The 23,720-nt window shown below is 33.6% G+C and overlaps 2 protein-coding genes across 2 annotated transcripts; one reads left to right on the top strand and one right to left on the bottom strand.

Moving 5' to 3' along the window:
• Nucleotides 1–1,481: 1,481 nt before the first annotated feature.
• Nucleotides 1,482–7,074, bottom strand: LOC129801957 (beta-1,3-glucan-binding protein). The gene is made up of 5 exons (XM_055847457.1): nt 6,528–7,074; nt 6,415–6,448; nt 2,433–3,092; nt 2,206–2,375; nt 1,482–2,134 (listed from the first exon to the last, which is right to left on the bottom strand). Exons 1-5 carry the CDS (start codon nt 6,874–6,876, stop codon nt 1,554–1,556), a joined length of 1,794 nt encoding a protein of 597 aa, XP_055703432.1. The 5' UTR covers nt 6,877–7,074; the 3' UTR covers nt 1,482–1,553.
• A 388-nt stretch (nt 7,075–7,462) lies between these two features.
• Nucleotides 7,463–19,205, top strand: LOC129801002 (forkhead box protein K2). Its single transcript, XM_055845753.1, has 4 exons — nt 7,463–7,618; nt 7,855–8,268; nt 15,421–15,963; nt 19,190–19,205. The coding sequence occupies exons 2-4, from the start codon at nt 7,862–7,864 to the stop codon at nt 19,203–19,205; spliced, it is 966 nt and encodes a 321-aa protein (XP_055701728.1). The 5' UTR covers nt 7,463–7,618; nt 7,855–7,861.
• The last annotated feature ends 4,515 nt before the right edge of the window (nt 19,206–23,720 follow it).

The following is a 23,720-nucleotide window of genomic DNA, read 5'->3' as shown; positions in this document are numbered from 1 at the left end:
ACTTTTTAGGTGAAAAAATATATCAACATTTTTTAATGTTAATTTTACACCTTTTTAAGGGTAAAAATGATATTAAAAAGGGTAACTTTAACCCCTAATACACCTAAAAAGCATAATATTTACACCGATTTCGGATCAATACTGCAGGGTAAAATTAACATTTCCGGAATGTTATTTTAAGTTTTTCGGATTTCTCTCAGTGTATGAATTATAAAATTAATTTCGGCGGTTAAAAGGGAAAAACACAATTCTTAATTTTCAATAAACATTAATCGCAAATTGCATCAGGTAAATCGGGTAAATAATAATGCTTAATTTACTTAATTTGCTTAATTTTCATGCACTTCTTACGAAACTCTGTAAGGGGAAGTGGGGCACCTTTAAATTAGGACACTTTCAAAGTAACGCTGCTTTCTTCTATTTTTAACTGGAGTTGAGTCTTATCATAATGTAAATTGGCTGTCTAATTCGTTTGTGGAGCTAAATTACCTCATGGTATGGTCCAGTTTCATTTAAAAATGGGTGAAAAGAAAAGAGCCTAATTTTAAAAGTTCCCCACTTCTCCCTAACATATAAATTACGAGCATGCTCCTTAAATTAAAAAAAATGCAGAAGTAAACAGAAAAACACTTTTAGAAAACATTAGCCTTCATTTGGTAAAAGATTTCGCAATCATTACCTGAAATTAAAAAAAAATCACCTCATGACAAAAAAAATTGAAAAGATATCGCTAAGCTTCCTTATCATCTCTTTTATTATTGCAAATTATCTCACATTTATAAATCTCGATTAATGTTTATAGATTTATGGGCTTGCGCCTTTCCTTCTTTCACCTTTGCCTGATGAAAATTCCATTTATTCTGCTATGTGGGTTTCTTATAGGTTGCCGGAGCGATGCCGGAATGTCCTTGGCAGTAGCTGCATGGGCAGTACGGGTTCATGGGGTCATGTGGATGGAAGGGTGGATCGACATGTGGAGGCACGTGCTGGGGTGGATAGTGCGGTGGATGGTGCGGCGGATGATGTGGTGGGTAGTGCGGTGGATGATTTGGCAGATGAATGATATCCTCAGTTGGTGGTCCATTGGGATAATGGAAGCAATTTGGGCAATTTATGCAGTACTTAGGGTAACTGGACATCTTTGCACTGGGTACTCACAGAACAAACTAAAATTTTTTCCAATGGACGGGAACGATTTTATAGGGAGTTTATCAATCTTTATCTGCGAGCATGATAAAATGTTACTGGTTTTGGTGATTTTGCCTAATCAGTCTCAACAAGATAAGGTTTACAAACTACATAAATCCATGACAAATCACTGAAAATTCATAGTGACAAGGAAGAGAAGGAATGTGAAGATAAGGGGGATCATTTAGCAAATATTTATATTATTGTCCACTGCAGTAATCTAGATTTTATGATGCTGATAAGCAGAGGAGAAAAGTTATTAGGAAATGTTGAAACATCAATGAAACATCGTATTTAGTTATAAAATTATTTGAAAAAATCCAAGTCTTTTTTTTTATTTTTTAAATAAAAACTCTAAGGCTTTCCTAAATGGCATAAACACGTACATAATCCACGCGAAGATCAGGATTATGAGTCTCCCAGGAGGGTGTCCATTCCCTTTTCTTCTGCCAGAATTGACTCATAGCTCTGGGTGAGGTGTTACTCCAAGCTAATCGGCAGAACTTACCATCCTGAAAATCATTGTGTCCACCAACTCCCAATCCCAACGTCAGGAAGAATTCTTGGTCAAATGGAGCCATTTTCGATTCACCCCACTGGAGCCATTTATTCGCTCCTGGATACTTCTGTCCATCTTCCAGGACATGCGTGTTGAATCCGTCAATTGGGAGAACTTCACAGTTGAATTTATCATCTACGAAAGTGGAGATCTTTTCTGGAGTCCATACCACAGTGTAGGTATGAAAACTATCAGCCCATTTCCCTCCGGAAGTGTGCCGTTTCACACAGAGATTCTTGGTTCGGAACGGTTCTCGGGAATCCAGCAAGACTCCTTGGAACAAATCTTGCGAATTGCAGGGTCCTCCTGATGCAAAAGCTACTCGCATCTGACCAGATTGAAGATTTTCTGCTGAATAGGTATTTTTTGCAGATTCCAGAAACAGTTCTGGGATTAAAGAAAAAAAAAATATTTTCAAATTTCTTGATGGTCAGCAGAAGAGGGAAAAGACTGCCTACCTGGAAATATCCAATCTCCACTCGGAAGTCTAGCTCGTATCTCAATTTTCCCGTAGAGAAAGTGAAAATGAGACTTTGTGTTGATCCTGGCGGAAATGATTGGAGGAAGAATATCAGGGTATTTCTCTCGTGATCTACTGCAAGCTGGAGAATCCAACTCTCCTGTACAACTGAAAAGGATATTCTTCTTCAATTCTACTCTGAAATATTTAAATTAAATAAATTACTCAGTGATATCCAAAGTAAATCTATTCCGAAAGACACTATCCGTGAATGTAGGCTTGATTCTCAATTGTCCTCCGGTAATTTGAAGATTTTCACTGTTGTTGAGATAAATGACAAATTCGTTGTCCGGATCAATTGATCCAAATCTTTTTTCCACCTCCCATTTATCACTCAGGTATCGTCCTGAGAATTCTTCTTCAAAGATTAATTCACCAGCACATGGATGACTGCCATCCTTTAGCACAGTTGGAGATTTCTGACAAGATGATGCATCAGTTATAGGCACAATGGTCTGCGTAGGTCTAGGAGTAGGTCTAGGAATAGGAGAAGGCGATGGCGCTGGAACTGTTCCGTCATCAGGGACACGGTATTCTTGACCCTCAAGATTGTATCCCAATCCGTTAAAGATAACGTGGACCCAGTAATGCAGGACATCGCCAGGTTTCAACTTTGTAGCGCGTTCTGTGAACCGGAAGCGACCCTCCGTGGGTACCGTAATGTCAGAGGCCCATTGTCCAGCTTGCAGTCCTGTGAAGGGCTGGTTGAGCTGTCCGTGGAAGGCAAACAGGGAAATGCCTTCTTCAGCAGGAATTGAAACCTCAAAACCTCGAGAGAAGTGCTTGACCTCAGGAGTGGGCACTTCAAATCCTATAGAAGATGGACTGAAAATTTAAAAAAAAAATCAATAAACATTGTACATAAATTTCTTAAAATTACAATAGTTAATATAATTTATTTGCTTATATTTGGCTCGATATAATCGTCTTTTCGTGATTTATAGACAAATACGAAAGGCATAAATTATTGCAATTAATGATAAAGTACCCAAAAAAAAAATTAAATAAATAAAATCATCATGTTTTTGGCAAAATGAAAATTAAGAGATTTTCATTTCTCTGCAAGCACTTAAGATTCTAATTTTAAGAAAAAAATTGTGTATAATTTTATTTTCATATTACGACCAAATTCAATATTTTATTAAACGAATGTTTTACCCCAGTAGTTTATTATTGTTAGTTAATTCATATCGACAGCTCAGAATATAAAACGAATAACACAACTTTACGGCGTTATCACACTTTCACATTAAAATTTTAATGCGATTCACATTAATTGTCGCTTGTGAGCGTCCAAATTGTTATTTGTGTCTTTGAGTCACTTGATATTTGGGGTTTTTCTATTTATTTATAAAGAAGTGGACTTGGCCTACAAAAATAAGTTTAAATTTACCTAAAGCATAAGTATTTTTCACATTAAAAAATTAAAGAGAAAATCGCATTAATTTTTCGCATTAATGCTATAAATCAATTTATATCAAATTTTGCTGGCCAAGTTTACCTTTTTATCAACAAATAGATCAAATTTTGAATATAAAATAATTCAAACACACAAATTACACATTTGGACTCTCACCAGCGACAATTAATGTCAATCATATTAAAATTTTAATGTGCAAGTGTGATAACACAGTTAAGATTTGAAACCCCTATAATTTTGTGAATAACTGACTTTCTGGTATAATATTTACCAGGAAGGTCAAGGAGTACCCGAAAAGCGAAAAAAACGAATTTTGCAAAACATTGACTTATATTCGAATTATATTCTGACATTCTGACAAGTCGATATCTAAAAGTTAATGAAAGAAAATTCATTTTTCTTAGTAAAAAAACTAAATCTCACCCTCATAAGTTGCTGAAATGGTTTATATCCATATTTTTAATATTTTAGTTTTTGTCGTTAAAATTTATTAAATAATTTATTTAACCCCTAAAATCTCATTTTTTAAATATTGTTCTACTTTTTTAATAGTTACAGGTATTCTCTGCGATTTTCAAAGTTACCGTGCCAAATTTCGGACAATTTGCAATACGAAACACTTCTTTTGTTTCTCAAAATTCTCAAATTTCTTTTTAATTTCTAGAAAATGCCAACAATACCAAGGATAAAAGGAGTGTCGTCTTTACGAATGAAATTCTGTAGAAATCCTTGAAAAATGTTCCGAAAGATCAATCCACTTCGAAAAACTTGGTGTCCGATATTGCACACAAAGCATTATCTATATTTTTATTCTTTTTTAAATGTATTTCAAAGAATTTTAGGTAAGATAAGTAAGAAGAACTACTTTTGAAGTTCCAGACACAACAAATTTTGAAAGATTAACAAATAATTTCAATTTATATTAAAAAGTATTAACATTTCTTCAAACTTCAAACTTTGGGGTTTATATGCTACATATCTGAAATTTATCACAGTTTGCCTATTAATTTTATTTGCAAATTTATGTATTTTGGGAAAAGGAAGATTTAAAAATGTCAGATTTTTTTATAACTGTCATATTTTGAATATTTTGTTTTTAAGGTTTATTTGCACTGTTTAACCCTTTAAGGACGAGACCCTCTTTACAGATCGAAAATTAACAAAAAAAATTAAACCGGTAAATAAAATTTGTAAAACGTCTTACATCTAACTTTAGAAAATCCAACAGAGTCTGATTCAGCGTATTTTTTGCCTCTATGAAGGATAAGAACAAAAATAGCCGAAAAACCCGAAAAATTTAAATAATTATTCTGACAATATCAATGAATGATAATTTTCGTTTTAATGAAAATTATTATGTATAGTTATTATGGTTTCTAATGTCACGATTTTTTTGCTTAAAAAATTGAAAATATAAAAAAATAATAACAATCATTCATCAATGTGTTAGTTTAAAAATTTTGTCACTTTTGAGCTTAAATATTTACTATGTACATAGGAAATAATACAAACTTGTACTTATAATTTCTTTTTATTATTTTTTTGCCACGCAATTTTAAGAGGGTTGAACCGATATTGAACCTTATTTGTTGTGGATTTTTTAAATAAATTATTTTCTAAAGTTAAGTTAAAAGTAACAAAAAATTATGAAAAAAATATCTAAAAGAAATATTTGCTTGAACATCTCGAGTTTGAAATAAAAATATTTTTGTCATATTATTCGTAACGCCATTGTTAATATGTTAACACGTTAGTTATGTAATTCTGTTTTAAGAAGTATAAAGAGTAGAATAAACAAAATTCTTCGATACTTTCTTCTATATTATAAAACAGTCTTTGATATATCAATTACTGCGACGAGTGACTTTTGACGGTAATCTTTTTTCATTGTCATTAATCTAATTAAAGCCATTCACCTTAGGGGAAAGTGCCCATGCTTTGCACGGTCCCAAGCTTTACAATGAATAATTTTTTCCTATGTTTCTGAATAAATATGACTCCGCAGTATATTTTAAACACAAGACACTTTCCCCTAGTTTTCAAAAAATAGAAGAGATAAGTCACATTTATTGAGAAACATAAGAAAAATTTAATTATTATAAAACTTGGGACCGTGTAAAGCATGGGCACTTTCTTCTACTTGTCTTGCTGAATAATTAATTAAAAAGAATTATCACAGATCGATAAAATTATGATACAAACACTAACGGCGATATTTATATATTAATGATTAATTCATCATTGTTTTAATAAAAAAAATTATATCAATTTTCAAATGTATTTTCATGATTATATAACAAAGTTTTGAATGTAAAGTTTTTAAGAAATATACTAAAATTCTTTTTAAAGCACTTAATTCAGCTACATTGTACATAATTCAGTAAATATCGCTCTTAAAAAACTCTCTGAACATATTTTTCGTATTAAAGCACCACACACAAAAACCCGCCTGTTTTACGTTTTGACTCATTTGAATACTCGCGTTTTTTGGGGAATTCCTCATCATTCCGTTTCAGTATTTTTCTCTTGATTGTCTGAATTTCCCAAAAATAAATCACTGTTATCTTCTTTGCTAATTGATTTGGTATTTAGATGCATTCCTTGACCTAAACCTTTGCAAACTTGACCAAGAGATCACATGGTGATTCACATTTATCAGAAATTTCCATCTCACTGGAAGTGGTAATTGCATTCTCTGTTAAAGTAGAATTCTGAGATGATACTCACACTGGGAACGAGTTATGAGTGCGTGGACGGAATTCTGAAAGACATAACCAGTTAAAAGTGTTAAAAAAAAACAAGCTCTGCAAGCAGATAGCGCGAAGGAAAACATGTCTTACCATCAGCAGTCTTCCTCAGATCAAGCAGATTGGCACTCTGTCCATTGTGGAGAATCACATTCACCCAGTAGCTCAGGAAGTCCCCATTCTGGAACTTTGTCTCAGAATCTTCATAAATAAATTTCCCATCAGTAGCTCTGGTGACATCAGAATTCCAGGCACCAGCTGCTGTTCCTTCTACAACACGATTTCGAGCACCGTGAAAGCCAAAAAGCCGAATATCTGGATCAGCTGGTATTGAGACTCTGAAACCACGGGGTTCGTAGAAGATGACTTCGGGTTCTGGGATAGCGTACTGGGCCAGAGTACTAACAAAGAGCAGAGCAAGAGACACTGCTATCGATAGCATGACGATGCCTCTGCACACGATCAGTCGCTGACCTCAACTGATCCACTCTGGCCGAGACACTGCGCAACTGGCCGAGATATCCAATGGAAGCGGCGACATAAACTGGATGAATGGGATTTGTTTACATGGGAAACATGTGGCTGGCTGGGTGATACAATAATTGTTATCGAGGCATTTGGCATGAACTTTAGATCTTCATTACTATTTTTCTTAAATGCTAAAACGCAGCAACAGTGACGAAATTCCACATTAAAAATTTCCAATTAAAATTTTTTAGAAAATTCCATTATGGCGGCTCCCTAACGAGAATTTTTAAATTGTCATCCTGAAATCCCTGAAATTCACGCTAAAGTTTGGTATTTTTTTTTGTACTTTTTCGTAATTCATATTCTTATAAAAGTCTGTAGGGAGTAATTTTCATCGCAGTGATCTAGATTTAACAAAAAAATTATATTTTAGCAAATTCAATTTGCAGACATCTTGGCCATTATTTTGCATTTTCGCGCCATTTCTTAATTGTGGCGCCACTATCGAGGCATTATGTATCTCTTTGGCGATTGCAGCGCCAAAGTGGCTGAAGTGACAGTTTGCTATAAAAATTTTCCCCACATTTTGAGGTTATATTCTCGTGTTTTCTTCTTCTCTCTTCTGTTTGTTTTGTTTAGAGTGTTTACACACAGAGATTTCTGAAAATCTGAAATAGTGGAATATTTGAGCCCCATCGCAAGTGCTTGACTCAAGAGTAAGTGAAATGTGGTCATGGGGGTGCATTGCACAGAGTGATGGGTAGTTTGGGGGTCTGGGTGGGCTTTGGGGTGATTTTTCGGGCTGTTTTTTCGCCTCCACCACGTGTTGAGTGTGGGAAAAAGTTAGCAAAAAAGTCCATTTTAGTGCATTTTGCGGCCTTTTTTGCACACTCAGCACCCCGTGGGGGCACCATTGGACCTCTCACCAGCCAGATGAATGTTTGTTTGGCAGGGAAACAATGGTTGGAGGTGTGAAGCAGCATCATCAGCAGGAGGTGTTGGAGGTGGCCGAGGGGGCTTCCGGAGAGCTGGGAGCACCCTCGGGACAGGGTGGAAGTGGGACATTCGTGGGGACGCCCAAGGAGGAACCCATGGACCTCAAGGCGGGCCCCTATATTGCTCGCCTTAGCAACAAAGACAATGTACTGTACATCAAGGAGGCGGTGACGGTGATCGGACGCCAATCCTCCAAGTCTACAGTCAACTACCAGATCGGGCGGAACATCTTTGTGTCCAGGAAGCACATGCAGATCACATATGACGCCACCACCGGGGAGTTCTATCTCACCTGCTTCAGCAAGAACGGTGTCTTTGTGGATGAGACATTCCAGAGGACTTACTTTGAACCGCTCAAGCTACCAAAAACGTGAGTAGTTTTTCTTCTACTTTTGTTTATTCCAGGCTCAAATTGGTGGTTTGCGGGGGATATCTTGAAATTTTGCGGCAAAAACTCATTAAAAAAAAAGTTGGTTTCTATTGGGGTTTGTACAAGAAAAAAAGTAACATTTCCTATTAGAATTTTCTTATTTTTATAACTTCCTCATTTGTTTGCAAAAATCATAAAGCCCTTGTCTTAATACCATTCGAGACTTTATAAAAGTAAATAAAGAGAACAGTCTGCGATATTGTTTATAAAATAAATTTTTTCGTTGCATTAAGGTGACAACAAATGGACCAAAAATTTAGTCTCATTAAAATTTTGTAATTATTTGAAAACGGTCTTCTTTTTTTCAATAAATAAATTTACCTATTCTTGTAAAGTAATTTTATTGGAAAATAAGACTTAAAAAAAAACATTTGATGGTAATGCGCAATTTGTCTTTATTAATGAATTAATTTTAAATTATTTGATTTCGCATTTTGATTCATTCAAATAAAGCAGCATTAAAATTTAGGATAAACAATTTTATTTACTAAAATTCTGAAAATCTTTCGAAATTTCAATGGTTAATACGCATTAAAATAGAACATAATCATATTTCAGTTATCAGACTTTTGTTTTCACTTTAATATTTAATTGATTAAGAAGTAAACACATTCCCATATGACACAATTATGGAAATTAAGCTCTAATACAGAGTAAAATCTCTATGATGCTATAAAAAGCGGTCTCAGTAGGCTTTCTCAAATTCGGAGATTTAGGAACCGATATGTCATCCGATGAATGAAAAAATTCGGGCGTGAAATTATTTGAAATCTAACACTTTTGTTTATCTATGAAATCACATCAATTAGCTGAGATTCTTTACATTTTACACTCTCATTATAATTGTAAATTACGTGAAAACCTACAATAATGAAAATTAACAATACAACTAAGACAAATTAATAGACAATTTTTGAGCTTATTTGGATCATTTGACAATCATAGACAAAAACAAAGATGTGAAAAATGTCAACAACTTTCTAATATAACTGTCAGATTTGAAAAGTAATTCGATCATGGTTCTGGCACACCTTTTAGGTCAGAAAAATTTCGTAAAGTCAAAATTTCACATCCGAATCCATTTCTATCTTATAAGCTTTGAATATGTCTATCCTACTCTTTCGTACTCTTCTTCTTTTGTACGTTACTCCAAATTAAATTTAGTTCAGCCCAATTTTAAGTTCGAAAGAGTTGGGATAGACTTACGCAAATATTTCGAAAAAGAAAGGGACGCGAATTTTGATTTCATGAAACTCTACCGACCGGAGGTATAAAATCCTAAATACAGTATAACTCTCTCTCAATCGGGCATATGGGACAAAATGCCATTCAAATTATCGAGAGATTCGGTCGTCAAAGTCATTGTAAATTCCACAAAAGCGCTCAATTATAAAGAATCATGATAAAATAAGAGGAACTACAGCGAATTTTTGCAAATTAGCTTCATAATCAAACGTGAAAATTGTCAACAAAATTTGTCGCTCGATTGAGCGAGAGTCTACCCTTTAATTTTTAATTTTAGTTATAGTTAACGATAACAACATCGATACAATAGACTCTCGCTAATTCGACTCTTTTAAGATCGGGTTACTTTTTAATTCGGGTGGCAGTTAAATTCGAAAAATGTTTGTTGATATTTTTTAAGATTGATTTTGATTATAGAATGAAGCAAATATCCTTAAATTTACCATGGTTTGTCTTAATTATGATGTGACTTTGCTTTATTAAAGGGTTTTCATGAAATTTACGATAATTATGAGTATGTAAACCTAATGTGTGCATGCAGATGAAGAAAAAATCGTTGCATTTCAAAAAATTTGTCGCCCGAATTTCTCTCAAATTCGGTTGACATTTTGGTCCCAAATGTCCGAATTTGAGAGAGTCTACTGCATTTTGACAAAAGGTGATTGACATGCATCTATAGACAAAATAGAAGTTATGTTAATGTGTTTCTACCTTAAATCCTCTTCACATTTTGGAGCAATTCGTTTTGACGGAAATTTGACATTACCTCTCATGTGTTCCTAATTTTTTGTCTAAAAAATTAGAATCAAAAAAAATAATTTTAAAGGGTTAAACTCGACTATTAAATTTATTTATTTATTTATTTTTTGAAGATTAAAAACTTTATAAACTATATTCATTGCATTTCCATGCGATATTAAGTTGAAATTAAAACAGAAAAATATTAGATCCTCATGACTTTGTTTTATCGCGCTTGAAGATTTAATTAAATTAATTAATACGTCAAACGGTAGAATCACATTAAGGTTCTAGGGAATTCTCAGAGACTGTGAAGCAATTTGTGATTTCTCTGAAGGATTTAGCTAATACACAGTCGAGATTGTTAATTCTTCAACAATTCGATATTTTGAAATAATTTCTAAAGGAGAGAATATTCAAAGCAATCTACATAATTTATTACACAAACAAAATGCGTGATAAACCTAAATTCTGAATTGGACTTTATTTATATCTTCATCTTTCTCACACTCACATATTTTACACAGAATCTTACGAGTGAGAGAGAAATAAAACAAACTGATTGGCGCATCAGCTAAAATTGCGTAATTAGTGTTTTGAGTTTTTTCTTCAATATATATATATATTTATGTAAAACTGAATGTTATTAATTGTTTTTTTTTTCGTAAAGCAACTTTGTGCAAAGATAATTCACTGAGTTTTATCTTAATACTAACTAATTCGTCTACAGTAGAGTCTCTCAAATCTGAATCTCTCAAATTCGAACGCCGTTTGTATTCAAAATGTTAATTGTGAGGTTATGTTAGAAATAGGTGAATGAAAATCATATTTATGTGCTTCTTCCTTAATGTTTACATACATTATTATCGTATAAAATGAAAAGTAAGTATGTTACCACTAAAACTTGCGAGAAAGTGCGAGAATTTGATTCAAAGTACAATTTAATCTCACACAAATTTCGTTAGTTTTGAAAAAATCGTTCGAATTTGGGAGGTGAGAAATGTCAAAAATACCCCCCGAGCGTTCGAATTTAGGAGACTCTACTGTATTTTCTTAGAAATATGGAATAAGACATTTTATTTAGAGATTTTATAATAAATGTTTCTGATTATTTTGATCATCATATTAAAATAATTTTAGGGAAATTAATTCAAATCGTTTAAAAATTATTCAAACAGTGAGAAAACTACTTAGCAAGTTTCTCAGAAAATGGCTAAATAAATCATTAAATAAATATCAATATCAGTTGAATATCATTAAAATAAATTGGAAATTACACGTTTAAACTAGAGTTTGTAATAAATATGGAGTCGTACAGGCATTTTTATTTTATTTTTTTTTAAATGGCTCCGGAACACCTTTTATATCAGGAAAACTTCATGAAATCAAAATTCGCCTCATACGTTTTGCATAATGTCTAAATTTCTGAATATGAATGGATTTTTGCTTTATTTGGAGCAAACTTAATTAAATAATGAAACTGTGGTATAGAAAATATATAAATATAATAATTTAGTTCTGTATTTATCATGAAAACAATGACATTTCCATTTGGAGTAGCGAAAAATTTCCATTTGGAGCAGGTTTTGAATTAGCTTATTTTACTCTATCTCATTCTTTTGCACTTGAAATTCAATTATGCTAAATTTAATTTGTTGTGATGTTTAAAAGAATAAGAAGAAGAATAAGAAGAAGAATGCGAAGGAATGAGATAAACATATGCAAAACGCGTGAGAAAGAAAGGGTTGCGAATTTTGATTTCATGAAATTTTCCTGATCCTAAAAGGTGTGCCGGAGTCAAATTAAATTTATTTACTGATCGATTTTTGTTGATTCATTTTGTAAATTCTATTTTTTTATATTATTGCCACATTCCAATGCACTTGAACGTAAAACTGAGAGAATTTAACATATTTCTGAAAATTTTTATGTGTAGACAAAAAATGTGATATCATTGAAAGAATTTAAAATATTTTCAGCTACCATAACATTAACATCACAATTTTTATGCTTATTTTTTTATTACAAAATTAAAGGGAACTCTTAACATTTTGATTAACCCATTCCCTACCATGGTATTATACATCATACGCAAATTGAGTGATTTTAGATGATTTATTCCTGGGCAATTTTTATCCAAATTGATGTAGGGAATGGCTCTTTAGTAACTTTAGCCCTTCAATTACTTGGGAAAAATAGTCCGACAGAGATGAAAATACATTTTGTTATTATTTTCTTGCTTCGCTGAAGATCATGCAAAATTTTTGCTCAAAATGGCGGACGGAAAATTCAACTTCCCGTCGAATTTGTTAAAATTAGCCTTTTCCTCTTTCCTGATTTGAATTGTGGTTGCCAATTTGCTTTCTTGAATAGTTATTCTATCCAATAAATCAATAGTCTGTCATGTATTAATGTAAAGGATTTAAATTCAGTGACCTTTAAGACGTATATTTGACAGCGGCTTCCCGCGCCCCCATAATAGATAAAAATCTTTCCAAAAACTAATTTCAAAATATGAACATTCTATCTCAAGTATTTTTAGTACATTGACTGAATGGATTAATCTTGGTTAATTAAATACAATAAGATAGACTAATTGTCCATTCAATTTTTAGAAGAAACCTATTAGAAATTAAAAAAAATATATTTAACATTCCAGCGAGCACTAAAATGCTACCTAATTTCAATTTGGCTGAAAACATATATATTTTCAGCTGACTTCCGCTAACTTTAAAACGACACTCGCAAGGCAGTGACATTTCCATATATTTGGTTAGTATATTTTGTTCGAGAACAGCTGACCGGTTAGCATATTTTTGCTGACCGATTCAGCAAAAATATGCCGAAAACGCTGTTTTTCCCACTAACAGTGCTCACTGGGATTATCAATACATTATTTTTAATTTAAGGCAACAATTCGTTTATTCGAAATTACAGGGGCACAACTAGTTTCTGTTTTGTTTCTGTTTCAGTTTTTAAGATTGTAGAAAGAAAATTTAGATAAAAAATTAGATTCAACTAAATACTTTTGTTTAAAGTAATTTAAAAAAAAAAACTATACTAAGTAGGGGAGACTGGGGTCAAAAAGTCACAAATCCAAAAATTCAATATCTTCCAAGGTAAAAAAGATATCGGCTCAAATTTTTTCCTATAGTTAGCCTCGATAGACCTTCTTCAATGTCATAAGTTTCTTAGAATTCGAACAAGGAATTTAGAAAATAAAAAATATCGAAATTTTTAGCCCTATTTTTGAAATATTTTCCTTGCAGAAGATAACAATTATTACCTAATTATTTTCCAAAATTGATGCACTGGTGAATATTTTCTAAATAATTTGGATTTTTTGAATACGAATCCGCTATCTATTTTAGAATTTTACAAAAGTTCTTTTCTCCAGAAATTCTTTTATTAAAAATGGCCACTTGGGGTAAAAAGTAACAAAAGGTATATTGTAAAAAGTAACAAAAAAGCGAAGCAATTTCTGATGTCTCACGGCGAAAAGATACGTCATTAACATGTCTCGCCGCTTGTTGTTTGCATTGGTCAAACGATTTGCAGTCTTTTGTGAGTTTTTTTTTTCTAAAATAGCTTGAAAAGCACTTTTCTCGTTTTCTCACTTTTCTCGCAGAGAAAACGGTGTTTTACAAAGGTGTAAATTAATTAATTTTTCTATGAAAATATGCCCTCTAGATATTTTTTCAAATTTACGGAAGCCTGTAATGAAGCGAATCAAAATATGATAATACCCAATGTCTGGTACTATTTGCCCCAGCATTTTTGAGAATAGTCACAAAATTACCTTTTAGAAATTGGCTCGATAAACGTATTTCCTTACAAAATAGAGGAAAATTACTTTCACAAAGTTATAGAGCGATAAATTTCCTATAAAACTGCACTAATTAGAAATTTTTGAAGCGCTCGAGTAGTTTGTAAAAAAATAAAATATCCGTTTTGTGACTTTTTGCCCCAGTCTCCCCTACTCTTTTTACGAGGCTTCAAATTTTGGACTTCCTTCAACGTCCAAAAATTTGACAAATTCAAACATGGAATATGAAAACTAAATGAATATTTCAATTAGAAAGCATTTTTAGTTAATATTTTCCTCAAGCCATTCAGACAATGTAGAAAAATACTGGAAATAAAATGTTCATATTTTGTCATTTATTCCGTATAATGCCCAACGCACAATAACTTTTGTTTTGTAAACATTTTTGACATTTCAGTGAGAGTGAGTGAGATCTAGACCTAGTCATCTCGCTCATTCTCATGGGAAATTTCGAAAACATATTTACAAACAAAAGTTATTGTGCGCTTGTCATAATACAATGAAAAATATCTGTTAAGTCAATAAATTTAAATTCTTTACATTAAATCAAACACAATTTATTTTATTGTGTAACTATATAAGAAAAGAATTAGTCATCTAGAATTTCAATCGGGAAAGAGAATGAAGAAAAATATTATCAAAATCGACCCGATGTCAAGCTTTTCTTATATAGTTGTGGAACTCCATAAATTATTCCATGTCAGGTAATTCTTTCCAGATTTTCGAGAATCTCCAAAAAAAATTAAAAATGCCTGAAAAGCACAATTTCTTTTAAGAAAGATGAAAATGATTTTTGAAAAAAATGTAAATAGGACGGTAAATTTCTTATAAGAATATGGTATTGCAATTTAGCCTCTTTTTTGGAATTACTTTTCTACATTTATTAATACACTGAGAGAAATCCGATAAAGTCAAAATAACATTCCGGAAATGTTAATTTTACCCTGCAGTATTGGTCCGAAAACGGTGAAAATATTACCCTTTTTAGGTGTATTAGGTGTTAAAGTTACCCTTTTCTATGTTAATTTTACCCTTAAAAAAGTGTAAAATTAACATTAAAAAATGTTGATTGTTAAAATTATGACGAAAAAAAGTTAATCGCATCCTCTTTTTTTCGCAGTGTAGAAAAAATAACTTTTTGAACACAAAAAAATAAAAAAATAAAATTTATTGATATTATTTAATTAAAAAATAAATTAGAATCGTATTTATTAAACACAAAAGAGTTAAAGAACTTTAAACAATTCTTTTTGTCTTTTTCTTTGACTTTTGCGGGAGTGCAGCTGCATGCTGAGATTCCCAAGCACAAATATCCAGATGCGCTTCGACAGTTTTGTGGATGGGCCCAGGGCCCTGGGTACAGGAGCTGCCGAAGTGTCAATGGATGCGGGCGTGGTGAAGATGGAGGGTGGTGTGTATGAACCACTGAATATCACCATCCCTGAGGCTGGGGATAAGAAGATGGCACTGGCGTCGCCACCAGGGACGATAAGTGCGACAAACAGTTGCCCTACGAGCCCCGGCGGCAAGACCTTCGGCGACTATCCCACGTACAGCATCAATAACAATTTCCAGAATGACCTCTTTGCGACGCCATCCACTTCCACGTACGGCGACAAGAAGCCGCCCTACAGCTATGCCCAGCTCATCGTGCAGAGCATCAGCTCGTCTCCAGAGAAGCAACTGACGCTCGCTGACATTTACTCCTTCATCTCCAAGACCTATCCCTACTACCGCACCATCGACAGCAAAGGATGGCAGAATTCCATTCGCCACAACCTCAGCCTCAACAGGTCAGTTCCCAGACTTTTATTCCCTTTTTTTCTGTTATTATATTTTTTTACTGGATTCGGAGAATGGAAGCAACGTAAACACAATTTGCTTTTCTATTTTTCTCTGTGACGAAAGAGAACTCTGGGGTTCATGAACTGTAAATATCAGAGTCATCGAAAAACACAAAATATCTCAGTAAGAATCAAAACAAACCAGAATAAGAGCACTTGAGCTTAAATGCCAAGTAAATTGTGTGTTTGTGAAAGGGAGAGAGACGTTTATTGATTTTCCAATAAAATGGGAAAGCTTGGACATTAATTTTCTTCTGTATATAGGGTGAATCATGTAAAAGGAAAAATTGGATGAAAACAAAATGCAGTATTTTTTTTTTTAATTCACAATTTATATTGAAATTCTCGTAAAATATTTTATTCGACAGATTTATCAGTTATTTAATTTCCGGTGGAATAGCAAAAATATTTTATTATTTATAATATTTTTTTCAATATCTCACGTGACAATATGTTAACTGATACACTTGAATACCTTCTTGGGTAGCTTAAAAGATTAATTTGTTTTTGTTTACTCATGGAAAAATATTCAACATGAAAACACAAAAGACAAAAAACTTTTAGAAATTTCATATCTTCCATTCTGTAACTTGCGGTAACTTCCAGAACTTTATGATTTGTTTTTCTTATTTATTGATGTACAGTGGTGGCAAAAATAATAGGACCACCTTTGATAAGCCTACTTTTTTAACTCTTGTAATTTTTTATTCCAATGCTTTGAAATAATTTTGATGTTAGAAATGTTCAAATGATATCCATACGTCGAAAAAGTGTTGTTTCGGCCATTAGAGATCTCTATTTTGACATATAGTACGTGAATAGTGATACAGTGCCCGCTCTCTAAACCGGATCGCCGTAATCCGGACGAGTTATCGACGGTTACATTTTTAAATCATTTTGAGGTTATGTATGCACGAGTATTCAGCGATGATAATGAATTATCCTGTGATGTTTTTGTTTAATAAATGAAGTATAATAGCATAGAATTCTCTAATTAGCATTGAACAGACTGGGCCATTGCTCTTTTAATCGATTTTCAAAAAAGCAATGGAGAAGTGATATGACACCTTCATTTTTTCGATTAGATAACTCAGTGAGAACAGCGCCATCCAGTGTAAGTAAAATGTCCAAGGCGGGAAATATTTTCAGTTGTTCAAAACAATGTAATTCACATTATTCACATGTATTTTATACTAAACTTTAATTTCACTAAGCCTAGACTCATTTTAAATGTATTTCAAAAGTTTTCACAAGAGTTTTATGAGTAAAATATCCTTTGTTTTGATTTTTCCTGGCATCAGCTGATTTCGATGGTGGTCGATGAAATTTCGAACAGTGAATTCAAATAGAGAATGTTAACGGACTATGTAATATGGAATTGTCAAGGGAAAGCAATTGACCGGGCAATTGCTTTTTGCTTTTTGTTCAAGGTATTTAAATTTGGCTAATTTTACTAAAATATCATTTTCTTTTTACAGAATATTGTCTCAGAGAACGGAAAAAGATCAAATTGATGCAAAAATTGGTTTGATGCCTCAATTTTTTGAATATTTTTTCCACGTGTAAAAAAGCAATGACCATGTAAAAAAGCCCAGTCTGTTCGATGTGATTATGTCTTTTTAAGCTTCTTTAAAACTTTTATTCTAATTCTAGAAAAAAAACCTTGTATTGTATTTTCGAGACGTTGAACAAATTAAAAAAAAAATCATCCGGATTACGAAGCGGATATCTGTCAGATTGTCTCCTAATCATCCGGATTAGAAAGCGGGCAGTGTAATGTGTTCGGACAATAAAATGGGACCACTGTAATAAACTCAAATTTATTTCAAGAATTTAAAAAATAACAAAATTTTAGTGTAATATCATCAATAATTATTTAGTGGCCTAACAATTAATTTTTTTAAGTTTGGATAAAGAAAACTATGAGAAATTGGAGCAAATATGGACTTTTGTGGAAATTGTCGTGAGTGTGGATGTTTACTTTTTCTGTTATAAATTTTTCTATTAAAATTACACATTTATTCAGTGTTTAACAATGTCAATATAGAACTTTCTTGTTAGAGGCTCTATTAGGTTTTTGAGGTTATGAAAGCATATGGAATGATCGTGAATATCATTGTTGACTACATTAAATTACGAAAGTCAATAATCCATAACACAATATAGTGTTTTCATAAACATAAGACTCGGAATTTTGGCTGCCACCGGTTCCACGGGCCAATAGTATTAAGAAAACAACAACAATTCAGAATTTTCAAATGGTTCAATATGTCGAAATCAGTCTAGCACGTCATCGTAAGGTATTCTCACAAAAATAATTCACAAAATTGATATTATTGACTTTTGGACAATCGAAGTTTGTCTCCTTTTCGTTCTTTTGGGAACGAGTGTACCCATGAGTTTTCCAATTTCCCACAGGCGGAAAAAAATTCTTTCTCTACAAAAGTATCGTATTTGACCACTAAGACTTACAATAAAGTGAGTTTAACTGAAATTCGTTCGCTGGATATGTTGTGGTCCGGAAAGAGTTAATACGGTTAATACTATTGGCCCGTGGAACAGGTGGCAGCCAAAATTCCGAGTCTTATGTTTATGTAAACACTATTGTGTTATGAATTATTGATTTTCGTAATATAATCACATCGAACAGACTGGGCTTTTTTACATGGTCATTGCTTTTTTACTCCTTCATTGCTTTTTTACATGTGGAAAAAATATTCCAAAAATTGAGGCATCAAACCAATTTTTGCATCAATTTGATCTTTTTCCGTTCTCTTAGACAATATTCTGTAAAAAGAAAATGATATTTTAGTAAAATTAGCCAAATTTAAATACCTTGAACAAAAAGCAAAAAGCAATTGCCCGGTCAACCTCCCTGAAGCTGGCCGAAGGCCAGCCGAACGCGGGTTTGTGTCTTGGCTAAGAAAAACCGTTGCAAATTCAAATATTTTTTTGTGTGTCTCGGCTAAAAAACACAGAAAAATTGAAATAATTATATAATAATGAAAAGAAAATTGCGGAAAATCTGTTTTTCATTGAAAATTATGGTGTGTGTCTTGGCTAAAAAGAAATTGATATGTAACAATTTCCCAACTTTTTCTCTCTGAAAATTCTTTACGAACATAAAAAAAATTTTGAACGAGTTCTCTGGTAAGTAACCATTTCAAAGGATTTATTTTCCCTAACAAATCTCTTTGTTTCTGGACAGATCATCCTGGATGTGATACATGTATGCAAGTTCAAAGAAAAGTCGTGTTTCACCAATGGTTTCCTTCTACTAAATTTTTCCCTACGGGGTTGCCAGTTATCTCACTACCCAAAATAGATAGCCCACTAAATCCCCAATAAAATGTACCATGTGCCATGCCTGACAAATCCTTTGTTTCCTGGACAGATCATCCTGGATGTCATACATGTATGCAAGTTCAAAGAAAAGTCGTGTTTCACCAATGGTTTCCTTCTACTAAATTTTTCCCTACGGGGTTGCCATTTATCTCACTACCCAAAATAGATAGCCCACTAAATCCCCAATAAAATGTACCATGTGCCATGCCTGACAAATCCTTTGTTTCCTGGACAGATCATCCTGGATGTCATACATGTATGCAAGTTCAAAGAAAAGTCGTGTTTCACCAATGGTTTCCTTCTACTAAATTTTTCCCTACGGGGTTGCCAGTTATCTCACTACCCAAAATAGATAGCCCACTAAATCCCCAATAAAATGTACCATGTGCCATGCCTGACAAATCCTTTGTTTCCTGGACAGATCATCCTGGATGTGATACATGTATGCAAGTTCAAAGAAAAGTCGTGTTTCACCAATGGTTTCCTTCTACTAAATTTTTCCCTACGGGGTTGCCAGTTATCTCACTACCCAAAATAGATATCCCACTAAATCCCCAATAAAATGTACCATGTGCCATGCCTGACAAATCCTTTGTTTCCTGGACAGATCATCCTGGATGTCATACATGTATGCAAGTTCAAAGAAAAGTCGTGTTTCACCAATGGTTTCCTTCTACTAAATTTTTCCCTACGGGGTTGCCATTTATCTCACTACCCAAAATAGATAGCCCACTAAATCCCCAATAAAATGTACCATGTGCCATGCCTGACAAATCCTTTGTTTCCTGGACAGATCATCCTGGATGTCATACATGTATGCAAGTTCAAAGAAAAGTCGTGTTTCACCAATGGTTTCCTTCTACTAAATTTTTCCCTACGGGGTTGCCAGTTATCTCACTACCCAAAATAGATAGCCCACTAAATCCCCAATAAAATGTACCATGTGCCATGCCTGACAAATCCTTTGTTTCCTGGACAGATCATCCTGGATGTGATACATGTATGCAAGTTCAAAGAAAAGTCGTGTTTCACCAATGGTTTCCTTCTACTAAATTTTTCCCTACGGGGTTGCCAGTTATCTCACTACCCAAAATAGATAGCCCACTAAATCCCCAATAAAATGTACCATGTGCCATGCCTGACAAATCCTTTGTTTCCTGGACAGATCATCCTGGATGTCATACATGTATGCAAGTTCAAAGAAAAGTCGTGTTTCACCAATGGTTTCCTTCTACTAAATTTTTCCCTACGGGGTTGCCAGTTATCTCACCACCCACAATAGATAGCCCACTAAATCCCCAATAAAATGTACCATGTGCCATGCCTGACAAATCCTTTGTTTCCTGGACAGATCATCCTGGATGTGATACATGTATGCAAGTTCAAAGAAAAGTCGTGTTTCACCAATGGTTTCCTTCTACTAAATTTTTCCCTACGGGGTTGCCAGTTATCTCACTACCCAAAATAGATAGCCCACTAAATCCCCAATAAAATGTACCATGTGCCATGCCTGACAAATCCTTTGTTTCCTGGACAGATCATCCTGGATGTCATACATGTATGCAAGTTCAAAGAAAAGTCGTGTTTCACCAATGGTTTCCTTCTACTAAATTTTTCCCTACGGGGTTGCCATTTATCTCACTACCCAAAATAGATAGCCCACTAAATCCCCAATAAAATGTACCATGTGCCATGCCTGACAAATCCTTTGTTTCCTGGACAGATCATCCTGGATGTGATACATGTATGCAAGTTCAAAGAAAAGTCGTGTTTCACCAATGGTTTCCTTCTACTAAATTTTTCCCTACGGGGTTGCCAGTTATCTCACTACCCAAAATAGATAGCCCACTAAATCCCCAATAAAATGTACCATGTGCCATGCCTGACAAATCCTTTGTTTCCTGGACAGATCATCCTGGATGTGATACATGTATGCAAGTTCAAAGAAAAGTCGTGTTTCACCAATGGTTTCCTTCTACTAAATTTTTCCCTACGGAGTTGCCAGTTATCTCACTACCCAAAATAGATAGCCCACTAAATCCCCAATAAAATGTACCATGTGCCATGCCTGACAAATCCTTTGTTTCCTGGACAGATCATCCTGGATGTCATACATGTATGCAAGTTCAAAGAAAAGTCGTGTTTCACCAATGGTTTCCTTCTACTAAATTTTTCCCTACGGGGTTGCCAGTTATCTCACTACCCAAAATAGATAGCCCACTAAATCCCCAATAAAATGTACCATGTGCCATGCCTGACAAATCCTTTGTTTCCTGGACAGATCATCCTGGATGTGATACATGTATGCAAGTTCAAAGAAAAGTCGTGTTTCACCAATGGTTTCCTTCTACTAAATTTTTCCCTACGGAGTTGCCAGTTATCTCACTACCCAAAATAGATAGCCCACTAAATCCCCAATAAAATGTACCATGTGCCATGCCTGACAAATCCTTTGTTTCCTGGACAGATCATCCTGAATGTGAAGCCTGTATGCAAAAATCGAGAAAAATGTGTGTTTCATTAACAATCATCACTTCAGAATATTTCTTATGGGGTTTATGTTTGTATACGAACTCAGAATTAATAGCTCATGTCATTCCCAATATTATCTCTTATATAATTGTGTGGCAGATTTTCTATTCCTGGAACAGATATCCATATCTTTCAGTCATTTAAGCTGGCTATACATTAGACATAATTTATTGAAATATTTCTTTTTAATGTCAAATATTGACAAGGATTGCCTCCACATTGCAAAGATTTATTGACATAAATGTTTCCATATTGAAGAAAATTGCCCAGTGTGTAGGCAAATGTTGAAATATTTGTTTCAATATGGAACATTTTATTCAATATTTTATTTCATTATTTTGAATGGCTACAAACTAGGCCAAATCATTTCAATAAAAAATTTCAAAGTCACATTGAAATAAAATTTCAAAGAAATTCTAAATATCAAATTGATTTGATATTTCCTTCAATATTTTTTAATGCTCAGGAAGCTTCTTCCTTCAAAACATCACAGAACTGCCAGATTTTCCTTGTTCATGAATGAAAACACATCCAAGATCAAAATCCAAGTCAAGACACATCTCTCCTGCTTTCTCCAGAAAATCTCAGGTTCTTGGAATTTGGTTATATATTTTGTTCAATCTCCTCAAGAACCCAACTTGGTCAGCACTAATCACCTGCTTCCTTCGGAAAATCTCAGAACTTCTGGGATTTTCTTGTATATTATGCCCAAAACACTTCAGATACATTCTGTGGTCAGAGGATTTCTGGAGCCTCCTCCAAGAAATCCCAGATCTTCTGGGATTTTCTTGCATATTATGCCCAGAACAATTCAGATACCTTCTGTGGTCAGAAGATTTCTGGAGCTTCCTCCTGGAAATCCCAGATCTTCTGGGATTTTCTTGTATATTATACCCAGAACAATTCAGATACCTTCTGTGGTCAGAAGATTTCTGGAGCTTCCTCCTGGAAATCCCAGATCTTCTGGGATTTTCTTGAATATTATGACAAAAACACCCCAGATACCACCGTTGGCCAGAGGATTCCTCATCCCTTCTCCAAGAAATCACGGATCTTTGGGTTTTTTTTTCTATATCTTGTGAAGAACCTCCAGAGTACTCAAGTTGCTAAGAAGAAAATATAAATTGGCCGGTAAAAAAATTGGTTAGCAAAAAATTTTAATATGGTAAGTAAAAAATAAAAAATGGTTAATTATCAAAATGGAAATGAGCAATGGAAATTAAAAAGTAGTCAGTAAAAAATAAAAAATTGATTACCAAAAAACTCAAAATGAGCACTATAAAATAAAATGTTTACAATAAAATAAAAATTGGACAAATAAAAATTTCCTGTAGATTTTCGCGGACCGCTGAATTTTTCGCGGATTTTCGCAAACTTCGAAATATTTTGTGTGTTTTCACGCACTGTATTTTCTTTTCTTGCAATTTCACCTAATTTTCCTCACTTCCAAGTGTAATTTTGCACATCTCAAGCCTGAAGAAGGCCCTAAACAGATGTAAAGTTTGAGGCCCCTATCTCTCATAGTTTCCGAGATAATCAACTTTAAAATTTTTCTGAGACTTTTATGCATTTCTCGTCCATTTTTATCCTTAATAACAATAATAAAATACAATAATCGCACCTCTATAGGCTGATCGAGGCTTAAAACTGGATAAAGTGTTTGTTTACCAACTTATGTTTTTTACTGACCACTTCTTATTTTTACTCAACACATTTTAACTTTTGCTGGCCACTATTTTTAATTTAGTGCTAAACACTTTGCAATTTTTTACTGATCATTTGGAATATTTCTACTGATGGATTGGAAGTTTTTACTGAGCAAACTTAACTTTTTACTGACCAAATTTTACTATTTGCATACA

This window comes from Phlebotomus papatasi, chromosome 2 (genome assembly GCF_024763615.1).
Source record: "Phlebotomus papatasi isolate M1 chromosome 2, Ppap_2.1, whole genome shotgun sequence".
Taxonomy (NCBI): Eukaryota; Metazoa; Arthropoda; class Insecta; order Diptera; family Psychodidae; genus Phlebotomus; species Phlebotomus papatasi.
The sequence above is the reverse complement of the archived record's forward strand: the minus strand, read 5'-3'. Positions and strand labels throughout refer to the sequence as shown.

Coding starts and splice junctions, on each gene's coding strand:
- LOC129801957 (XM_055847457.1), bottom strand. CDS start 6,876: ATGCTATCGATAGCAGTGTCTCTTGCTCTGCTCTTTGTTAGTACTCTG. Junction 6,449..6,527: donor TCTGAGGAAGACTGCTGATG/GTAAGACATGTT, acceptor TATGTCTTTCAG/AATTCCGTCCACGCACTCAT. Junction 2,376..2,432: donor TTTACTTTGGATATCACTGA/GTAATTTATTTA, acceptor TATCCTTTTCAG/TTGTACAGGAGAGTTGGATT.
- LOC129801002 (XM_055845753.1), top strand. CDS start 7,862: ATGGTTGGAGGTGTGAAGCAGCATCATCAGCAGGAGGTGTTGGAGGTG. Junction 8,269..15,420: donor CCGCTCAAGCTACCAAAAAC/GTGAGTAGTTTT, acceptor GCGGGAGTGCAG/CTGCATGCTGAGATTCCCAA.